The sequence below is a fragment of the Tachyglossus aculeatus genome, chromosome 14 (assembly GCF_015852505.1).
Source record: "Tachyglossus aculeatus isolate mTacAcu1 chromosome 14, mTacAcu1.pri, whole genome shotgun sequence".
Taxonomy (NCBI): domain Eukaryota; kingdom Metazoa; phylum Chordata; class Mammalia; order Monotremata; family Tachyglossidae; genus Tachyglossus; species Tachyglossus aculeatus.
Genome location: NC_052079.1, coordinates 47,687,561 through 47,698,554, shown reverse-complemented (window position 1 = coordinate 47,698,554; position 10,994 = coordinate 47,687,561). Strand labels below are relative to the sequence as shown.

The 10,994-nt window shown below is 49.1% G+C and overlaps 1 protein-coding gene across 2 annotated transcripts; it reads left to right on the top strand.

Annotated features, from left to right (window-relative positions):
* Nucleotides 1-623: 623 nt before the first annotated feature.
* On the top strand, nt 624-10,566 carry MB (myoglobin). 2 transcript variants are annotated; one of them, XM_038756953.1, is made up of 3 exons: nt 624-733; nt 9,174-9,396; nt 9,857-10,566. In XM_038756953.1, exons 1-3 carry the CDS (start codon nt 639-641, stop codon nt 10,001-10,003), a joined length of 465 nt encoding a protein of 154 aa, XP_038612881.1. In that variant the 5' UTR covers nt 624-638; the 3' UTR covers nt 10,004-10,566. The 2 variants fall into 2 exon arrangements, with proteins under 2 accessions (XP_038612881.1, XP_038612880.1); XM_038756952.1 differs by lacking the exon at nt 624-733 and adding an exon at nt 1,345-1,462.
* The last annotated feature ends 428 nt before the right edge of the window (nt 10,567-10,994 follow it).

Sequence of the window (10,994 nt, the reverse complement as noted above, 5' to 3'; positions counted from 1 at the left end):
GAAGGAATTCACTTGATTTGGTTTACTGTGACCTGGAGTCTTACCCATTTTGTAGTGACACTGTAGCCCAGAGAGGCCAAATGATCTGCTCAAGGCCACGCAGCATCTCAGGGCCAGAGCTGAGGTTCAGCCACTGATGCCCACTCTGTTCCATCCACCAGGTTCTCCTTCTACTTCCACGCTGTGGCCTACAGCAGAACAAAACCCTCCGATTTATCATGAAGAACGTGGTATTTGGAGCCCTCGCCTGGTGGTTCTCAAGCCACCCGACGTCCCACCTCGTCCCTGCCCAGAACGGGGCAGTTGTGGTGAGTTCATTGTCCTTCCCGACGACCTCGGTGGAAAGGCGATCTCAGGGGAGCATAATCACCGAGTCCACAGTCCTTCTCTAGCCCGATTTGGGGGACGACCGTGGCCCAGAGCAAGGGAGATTAAGCCAAATGGGCGCCAGGGAGAGCGAGACTTGAGCTGTCAATTGATAGGTGTCAAGGTCCCAAGGAAGGGTATAAAAGCCCCTCCGGAGCCGGCCCGCTCTGAATCGCACCTCTGGGGGACAGGGCGACAACAGCAGCTGGTGGGGAAGAAGCCCTCTTTCTTCTCGGTCTCCTTCGGGCAGTGACTCGGGTTGACACAACACCATGGGTCTGAGCGACGGAGAATGGCAGCTTGTCCTCAAGGTCTGGGGGAAGGTGGAAACCGACATCTCGGGTCACGGGCAGGATGTCCTGATCAGGTAAAAATAAATAAAAAATAATTGATGGCATTTGGTAAGCGCTTACTATGTGGACCCGAGTCTGAGGGAAAGGCCAAGGGAGGAAGGTCAAGGGAGTGGGCCAAGTCAGTCCCCGTTTCCCTGAAGCAAGAGTGATGGGTAAGGGAGAAAGCAGAATTCAGAGCTCAGGGGTGTGGCCCGGATGCCTCAGGGCCTCAGGATCGGGTGTTAAATTACAGGCTCCTGGCACCCAAACTGGGCAATGCCCTTTCTGTCTGGCTCAGGAGGGTGCCAGCTTCCAGTCCCCATCCCTCCTCCGTCCCCCTTCCCCAGCCTCCCCCTCGGCCACCTCCCCCGCCGCTGGCCTGAGCTGGTCTGGTAGTTACAATGGCACCTGACCCAAAATAGCTTCCATGTGAGGGAGAGAGAGAGAGAAAGAAAGGGAGATTAGGCCAAATGGGCGCCAGGGAGAGCGAGACTTGAGCTGTCAATTGATAGGTGTCAAGGTCCCGAGGAAGGGTATAAAAGCCCCTCCGGAGCCGGCCCGCTCCGAATCGCACCTCTGGGGGACAGGGCGACAGCAGCAGCTGGTCGGGGGAGAAGCCCTCTTTCTTCTCGGTCTCCTTCGGGCAGTGACTCGGGTTGACGCAACACCATGGGTCTGAGCGACGGAGAATGGCAGCTTGTCCTCAAGGTCTGGGGGAAGGTGGAAACCGACATCACGGGTCACGGGCAGGATGTCCTGATCAGGTAAAAATAAATAAAAAATAAATGATGGCATTTGTTAAGCACTTACTATGTGCAAAGCACTGTTCTAAGCTCTGGGGGGGATACAGGGTGATCAGGTTGTCCCACATGGGGCTCACAGTCTTCATCCCCATTTTACAGATGAGGGAACTGAGGCTCTGAGAAGTTAAGTGACTTGCCCAAGGTCACACAGTAGACATGTGGTGGAGCCGGGATTCGAACCCATGACCTCTGACTCCAAAGCCCATGCTCTTTCCACTGAGCCACGCTGCTTCTCAAAGGAGGGCACCCGCCGCCCCCATCCCGGGGGCTGTCACTCACTCTCGCTCTCGCTCCAGGCAGAGCAGGGCCTAATGGATACCTCACCTGACTGGGAGTCAGAAAGACGTGGGTTCTAATCCAGGCTCTGCCACTTGCCTCCTGGGTGACCTTGGGCACGTCAAATTCACTTCTCTGTGCTTCAGTTCCCTCATCTGTAAAATGGGGATTAAGGCCGTGAGCTCCGTGTGGGACGAGGACTGAGTCCAATGGGATTAGTCCAATGAGAAGCGGCGTGGCTCAGTGGAAAGAGCCCGGGCTTTGGAGTCAGAGGTCATGGGTTCAAATCCCGGCTCCGCCACTTCTCAGCTGTGTGACTTTGGGCAAGTCACTTCACTTCTCTGGGCCTCAGTTCCCTCAACTGTAAAATGGGGATAAAGATATGAGCCCACCGTGGGACAACCTGATCACCTAGTAAACTCCCCAGCGCTTAGAACAGTGCTTTGCACATAGTAAGCGCTTAATAAATGCTATCATTATTATTAGCTTGTATCTCCCCTAGTGCTTAGAACAGTGCTTGGCACATAGTAAGTGCTTAACAAATGCCATCATCAACAAATACTATCATCATCTTCCCTCCTTCCCCACCCTAGCCGGCCTGGCTCATCCCTGCCAGAAAGAGGATGGCGGGGTGGGAGATGGAGGGATACCGGGAGAGGGGATGGGGCCCAAAGCTACAGCCGATGGTGGGAATCCTGACTCATCTCATCCAAGGAATCTGAAGGAATGAGGAATATCTTCTCCCCAGCCAAATGAGCATCCCAAGGTGGTTACCTGGAGGGCAGGAAGCATGTTCTCTATTGACTACGTCTAGGTCTCTTCTTTCCCCTGCTGCTCTGCTTTCCTCCCCCACTCCCTGCTTCCCAATAGTACTAATAATCATTGTGGTTTTTGTTAAGCGCTTTCTATGTGCCAAGCATCGTACTAAGCCCTGGGGGAGATTGTGGTACTTGTTAAACACTTCCCATGTGCCAAGAACTGAACGAAGCGCCGGGATAGATGCGAGATCATCAGGTCCCACATAGGGCTCACATTTTAAGTAATAGTAATAATAATAATTATGGAACTTGCTAAGCACAGGTATTAAATACATACAAGATAATCGGGTCAGGTACCGGAAGCTTACAATCTAAGAGGGGAGAGAACAGGTATTTCATTCCCATTTTACAGATGAGGAAACTGAGGCCCAGAGAATAATAATAACAGCATTTGTTAAGCGTTTACTATGTGCCCGACACTGTACTAAGCGCTGGGGTTGAAATAAGCAAATTGGGTCAGACTCAGTCCTTGCTTGAAGTCCTGTGCTCTTTCTACACTGATTCTCCATCCTTCCCAATCCTTTTTAACACTTGATCTCTCTCTAATGCCGCAACTGCCCCCCTCCTGCTTTCAGACCCAGCTATTTTCACTTGGAAACAGGGAATTGGGGGCTAAGGGAGGAGGGGACAGCTGGGAACAGAGAAGCAGTCTGGGGCCTTTGGGAATGTTGTAGTGAAAGGCAGATGATGGAATGCCATTCCCATCCGTGAGCTCCAGGAAACAGGGAAGGGCTCTGAGAGGCCAATGACCTTGTCAGTCAAGGACTGACAAGCAGCTTGGTCTAGAGGATAGAGTGCGAGCCAGGGTGTCACAAGGAAGTGGGTTCTAATCCCGGTTCTGCCACCCATCTGCTGTGTGCCCTTGAGCAAGTCACTTCTCTTTGCCTCCATTACCTCATCTATAAAATGGGGATTAAGACTGTGAGCCCCAGATGAGACATGGACTGTGTCCAACCTGAATACCTGGTGCTTAGTACAGTGGGTGGCACATGGTAAACTTTTAGCAAATACCATTAAATCAAAAAGGCCGCAGCTCCTCATGGAACAGAGTGGGCACCAGGAGCCCTTGGCCAACATGCACTGATGCCCTGCGGCACTGGAGCTTGCTCACAATGGCCCCTTTGCTCCTCCAAGAACTTTAGGCTAGAGGGTACCTGGGCATTTTGGGGTGTGGGACTATTTCCATTCCAACAGGGTGAAGTGCTATTATTTATATATATATATGTATATATATATATATATAATATATAAAATAGTATTATATATATAGTATTATATATATTAATATATGTATAAAATAGTATTTCTTAAGCACTTACTATGTGCCAAGCACTGTTCTAAGCACTGGGGTAGATACAAGGTAATCAGGTTGTCTCACAATGGGGCTCACAGTCTTAATTCTCATTTCCCAGATGAGGAAAATGAGGCCCAGAGAAGTGACTTCCTCAAGGTCACACAGCAGACAAGTGGCAGAGCCGGGATTAGAACCCATGACGTCTGACTCCCAAGCCCGTGCTCTTTCCACTAAGCCACGCTGCTTCTACTATTAGTAGCATTATTTTAATACCCAAGGCCACAGAGACGCCAGGGCATCTGACATCATGGCTTCTGGTCTTAACTGCGGTCCCGGCTTTCTCTCTGACCTGGGACAAGTCATTTTCTGTCCTCGTGCTTCGGTTCTCTGGACAGTTGGAGGGAGTTCCTTGAGATCTTCAGATGAGGGGACCAGCCAAAAATCCAGACAATTCATTCATTCAATCGTATTTATTGAGCGCTTACTGTGTGCAGAGCACTGTACTGAGCGCTTGATCCTTCTTCAAGAATGAGGCTCGTGTTCTCAGGGGGCGAGGAAGCCCTTCGCCCCTCCGTGCCCAGGTGCGAGAGAAGGGGGATGGGGGATCCAGTCTTCTCTAACACAGCTCTACTTGCCTGGAGACCTGTTTATGACCTGATTGTCACGTATCTGCCCCAGCACTTAGTACAGCCCTTGACTCTGTACTAAGTGCTTAATAAACACCCCAGTGACTAGTAACTTTATTGGGAAGCTGAAAACTGAAGGGATAAACAAGGAAATTGACCAAAAGGAATCCAAAAAACCCAAACCGGTGAGTCCCCTCTGTGATCCAGTCAGAGTAGAATCATTTTATTGCCCTCCACTGCCTTGTCTTTCGGTCCTGAAGGAAGCCAGGGACAGCAGTAGACCTTGTTGTAGCCTCAGGTACCAAAATAATAATGATAGTAATTGTGATATTTGGTATGAGATAATCAGGTTGTGCTCACTCACTGTCCCACATGGGGCTGACTATCTAAGGGGGCGGGAGTAGAACAGGTACTTAATCCCCATTCTACAGATGAGGAAACTGAGGCACAGAACAGTTAAGTGACTTGCCCAAGATCACCCAACAGCCAAGTGGTGGAGTTGGGATGACAAGTCAAGCCTCCTGATTCCCCGTCCTGTGTGTTTCACGCTAGGCAAAATCTCTGATAAGAGGGAGGGTTGGATTGAGATGGCTCTGCACACAGTGCTCTGCACATAGTAAGTGCTCAATAAATAAATCGATTGATGATGGCTGTTTTTGCGTATTACTGGGTTGGCACAGTTGCTAAGCTTCCTTTAGTCAGGTCCTCCTTCATGCTTAAAAATTGGACTGAGGCTTCCCGGGAGTGGAGGGGGGCTTTCTGGAATCTTGTGGAAAGGGAGGAAACGGTCCTCTTCCTTTATTAAAAATCTAGGGACTCCACCACCACATAACTTTGGATTGTATCATATAGCTAGTAATAACAATAATAATGGTATTTGTTAGGTGCCGATAAGCAGACTCTACTGTCTTGATTGTTTGGAAAACAAAACAAAAATTAAAGTCCATCACCTTTACTAGTCCATCACCTCATAAAGCAGTGTGACCCAATGGATAAAGCATGGGACTGAAAGTCAGGAGCTGGGTTCTAATCCTGGTTCTGCCACCTGTCTGCTGTGTGACCTTGAGCGAGTCTTTTCACTTCCTCTGAGCCTCAGTTGCCTCATCTGCAAAATGGGGATTAAGACTGTGAGCCCCATGTGGGACAGGGGTAGTGTTCAACATGAGTTCGTTGTATCTTCCTAGCCCTTGGAACAGTGCTTGACACATAGTAAGCACTTAGCAAATACTGTAAAAAAAAGAGGGAGAGAGAACAAGTATTTCATCCCTATTTTATAGAGGAGGAAACTAAGGCACAGCAAAGTTTTGTTTTGTTTTTTAAATGATATTTGTTAAGGGCTTACTTATGTGCTAGGCACTGTTCTAAGCCCTAGGGTGAGAAGCAGCGTGGCTCAGTGGAAAGAGCACGGGCTTTGGAGTCAGAGTTCATGGGTTCAAATCCTGGCTCTGCCAGTTGTCAGCTGTGTGACTTTGGGCAAGTAACTTCACTTCTCTGTGCCTCAGTTACCTCATCTGTAAAGTGGGGATTAAGACTGTGAGCCCCCTTGGGACAACCTGATCACCTTGTAATCTTCCCAGCACTTAGAATAGTGCTTTGCACATAGTAAGCGCTTAATAAATGCCATTATTATTATTATTATTATTATTATCATTAAAAGTGATTAGGTTGGGCACATGGGGTTCACAGTCTTAATCCCCATTTTACAGATGAGGTAACTGAGGCACAATAAAGTTAAGTGACTTGCTCAAAGTCCCACAGCAGACAAGAGATGGAGGTGGGCTCAGGACCCCCGGTCTCCTTAATGTTCAGCCTACTCTCTTCCCACCCGGTCTCCCTGCTTCCCAGGCTTTAGCACTAGAAGTCGTGGGTTCTGTTTTCACCCCACAGCTGACTCACTTGAGCACTTCCCCTCCCAGGCCCATAGCTGCCTCACCTTTTAGTGCAGGATAATAATAGTCGCCACCGGGTAATATTAGTAACAAGCCCAAAGCCCGTCGCGGGGCGGGGGGGAAGGTGCTAGTGACATGCAGCCAGTGACACATCTCGCCCTTGGGGACCAATTGACATTGAACGTGTCCATCCAGACAAAAAGCTTCTTTGACGGTGGAAAAATCCATTCACGAGACCTAGAGGTGGGTGGGGGGTGGTAGGGAAGGGAGGAGGGGATTGTTCTTTGTCCACGTGAAGCATCCTCGGCCAAAAATGCATTGGGCCGTGAAGCTGGAGTCCCTTTAAGCACTTAATAAATGCCATTATTATTATTATTATTTTTACCTTTCCAGGTCTTCTCCCACCAACAGCCTCTCTGGGCGGGGCTCTGCAGAGTCCAAGGGTTTAAGGGTGGAAGGCCAGGTGGCTTCCTCTAGACTGTAAGCTCACTGTGGGCAGAGAATGTGTCTGTTTATGGTTACAGTGTACTCTCCCGAGGGTTAGTACAGTGCTCTGCACACAGTAACAACTTAATAAATACAATTGACTGGCTGACTCCATGATGCAGGGGGCTGATGCTTGCATCCTGGGCATAATAATAATAATAATAATGATGACATTTGTTAAGCGCTTACTATGTGCAAAGTACTATTCTATAATGTCCAGGATTTAACTCTGGCCGGCTTGTGTGGCAGAGGCATCTTGCCTGGTGGCCTGTGGCCCCTCAGGAAGGAGGAGGAAAGTGGGAATCTTGGGGCTGAATTACCTTCTCACATCTAATAATTATGGTATTTGTTAAGTACTTAATATGTGTCGAGCGCAGTTGTAAGTGCTAGGGTAGATAGTTGTTCATCAGGTCAGACACAGTCCTCGTCCCACGTGGGGCTCACAGTCAAAGCCGGAGGGAGAACAGGTATCGAATCCCCCTTTTACAAAAGAGACAAAAGTACAGAGAGTGAAGCAACTTGCTTAGTTACAACCGTCAAAGTATCAGGGACCACAGGTACTGAATCCCCACTCTGTAGATGAGGGAGTTGAGGCACAGAGAAGTGAAGTGACTTGCCCAAGTTCACACAGCTGACATGCGGTGGAGCCGAGATTAGAACCCAGGTCTTCTGACTCCAGGCTCATGCTCTTTCTATTAAGCAGCACTGCTTCTGCAAATGGTTGACAAATAGTTCCTTCCCCAACTAAACCCTCTTTTCCCCAATTCCTCTCCCTTCTGCATTCATTCATTCATTCATTCATTCATTCATTCTTTCTTTCTTTCATTCATTTACTCATTCACTCAATTGTCCTTATTGAGCGCTTACTGTGTGCAAAGCTCTGTACTAAGTACTTGGAAAGTACAATTCAGCAACAGATAGAGACAATCCCTAACCAACAACGGGCTCACAGTCTAGAAGGGGGAGAGTATGGTATTTGTTAAATACTTACTATGTGCCAAGGACTGTTCTAAGCATTGGGGTAGATATGAGATGTGTGGGGCTCACAGCCTTCATCCCCATTTTCCAGATGAGGTAAATGAGGCACAGAGAAATAAAGTGACTTGCCCAAGGTCACCCAGCAGACAAGTGGCGGAGCCAGGATTAGAACCCATGTCTTCTGACTCCCAAGCCCGTGGTCTTCCCAGTAAATCCTTTAAGCACTTCATGTTCACCACACCCTCAGCCCCACAGCACTTCTGTACATATCCATAATTTATTTCTTTATATTAATGTCTTTCTCCTTCTCTAGACTGTAAGCTGCTTAGAGGCAGGGAAAGTGTCTACCAACTCTGTCCTAGTGTATTCTCCCAAGTGCTTAGCACAGTATGGTGCATACAGTAAGTGCTCAGTAAATAGCACTGATTGATGCCAGAGTCCCAGGCCCCAGGGTGAAGAGGGAAGTATTGGATTCTTGTGGCCCTGGGAGCAGTTTGAGGTAGAAGGAGGTAGCAATTACCTCATCTGTAAAATGGGGATTGAGATTGTGAGCCCCATGTCAGTTTGAGGTAGAAGGAGGTAGCAATTACCTCATCTGTAAAATGGGGATTGAGATTGTGAGCCCCATGTGGGACAGAGACTGTGGCCAACCTGATTAGCTTCTATCCAACCCAGAGCTTAGTACAGTGCCTGGTAAAGAGTAAAGCCCTCAACAAATACTATTAAAGAAAAAGACATGGACTGTGTCCAACCTGATGAGCTTGTATCTACCCGCAGCACTTAGTACAGTGCTTGGCCCATGGTAAGGGCCTAACAAATACCTTTAAAAAAACTGTGGGGAAAAGAGGGTCATCAGCCACCATGGAACGTGATCACGGCACCCTCCAAGACTGGCCATAAGGGTTACTCAAGATCATCAATCGTATTTATTGAGCACTTACTGTGTGCAGAGCACTGTACTAAGCGCTTGGGAAGTACAAGTTGGCAACATATAGAGACAGTCCCTACCCAACAGTGGGCTCACAGTCTAAAAGATGACCAGCTCCAGGGCACCAAAGCCTCATCCTCACTGACAGAAGAGAGCCGGCTGAGTGACCGGGTTTGGGAGAGGGGCGAAACGGATTTGGGCATTTCCTCAGATGACTGGAAGGAAATTCCCTCCTCACTGTTACGGGCTGCTCCAACTGAGCCCGGTTACTCTAAGGAAACCAGGAGAAGAGTCCTGGTTGGTCATTTCTTTTCCAGCTTTCCCACTCTCTCCCCTTCACGCCCCTCAATGGTGGGTCTCTCTCCTCCTGCCTACAGACTCTTCAAGACTCATCCTGAGACCCTGGAAAAGTTCGACAAGTTCAAACACCTGAAGACAGAGGATGAGATGAAGGCCTCAGCCGACCTGAAGAAGCATGGCGGGGTTGTCCTCACCGCCCTGGGCAGCATCTTGAAGAAGAAGGGCCAGCATGAGGCGGAGCTGAAGCCCCTGGCCCAATCCCATGCCACCAAGCACAAAATCTCCATCAAGTTCCTGGAGGTATGAAGTTAAGGCCCTGAGGGCCGGGGGGAGGAGAGAGGGATGCAGGGGATGGAGCGGCCAATCTATGAGGAGCCTAGGAAGTCCACTTCCTGCTTGGGGTCTCTGTTCTGGCTCTAAGACTTTAGTCCTGGAGGTGCCTTGGGCAAGTCACCTCACTTCTCTTTGCCTCAGTTTCCTCATCTGTAAAATGAGGATTAATCCTACGCCCTCCTACTCAGACTGTGAGCTCCGTATGGGACTGTGTCTAACCTGATTAACTTGTATATCATCTACCTCATTGCTTACAACAGTGCTTGGCACATAGTAGGGGCTTAACAAGTATTATTATCGTTGTTATTATTATTAGTGACCTTGTTCCCATCCCTTCCTGAGTCCTCGCTGTTCATTAACTTTTCTCTTGTTCTCTCCTCTCCCACCTTCCTTTCTCTCCCTGTCCGGGTCTCTCCTCCCCGAGCAGTTTATTTCCGAGGCCATCATCCACGTCCTCCAGAGCAAGCATTCCGCAGATTTCGGAGCCGACGCCCAGGCTGCCATGGGGAAAGCCCTGGAGCTGTTCCGGAACGACATGGCCACCAAGTACAAGGAGTTTGGATTCCAGGGTTAGGCCAGACCCAAAGCGGAGGCCCCGATGATGACCCTTTATCACCTCCCACCCTGCACACTGGTGGGGTGTCTTAGAGTAGCTCGGATAGTTTGGCTTTTGGGTGCATCTTCTCTGACTAGGCATAGGGAACCGAGGGGATGGGCGGGGAGGGAAGATGCTGGCCCAGATCACCCCAGACACACTTATTTCACCATCCACATTGATCATTTCACTTCTCTATGGACTATCCTCTGAGAAGCGTTTCATGAACCAACCATTCATCCATGGAGGGAGCTTTGTTTTCTTAATGTCCCTTTCCCAACCTCCAATCTTCATACCAACTCCTACCTCTCCTCTCCCCTCCTCCTCTTTTGAGGCACTGGACCTTCCTCTTTCGAGATAGTGGACTGTTCAATTGCCATTGAGATGAGGGGGCAGGAGGTGGGGTGGATGGGGCAGGGAGATGGGAGGAGGGCAGCTATTGCTAGAGGGATCTCTCTTACTGCCCCGGGACACAGATTAGTGTGTGCTCTCTGTTAAAACGAGGCTGATACCCTTGTCTTAATAAAAGGAACTGCACCCATTTTTGTCTGTGACTGATGCTTTGTTAGCTCAGAGCCTTGTCTCTGAGCCAACAGTGGGCAGGTAGGTGAAGATAAATGAGGGGAGCTGTAGGGGCCTGGGCAGAAAGTTTGCCTCCGGCTCTTTTGTTTCCCTTTCTGAAGTACAGAACACTCACCGTGGGCTGTCAAATAGCATGTTAGAACCTCAAATCAGAAACTTGGGATGCGAGGAAGAGGGGTGAGGATCTTAGGGAAGCGGGATAGCCACAGTTGAGAAGGGAGATATGGAAGTGAAAGAGGCAGAAGAGAAAGTGGGGAAATAAATAAATAACCTCTTAAAGAGTGCTAAGTGATTTTATATCAGAGGGCTTATAAGAGGATCACAGCCTGACTCAGAGCAGGCATAGATTTCCCTAGTTGGGCCGGTGAGGTCGAAGGAGAGGTTTGTG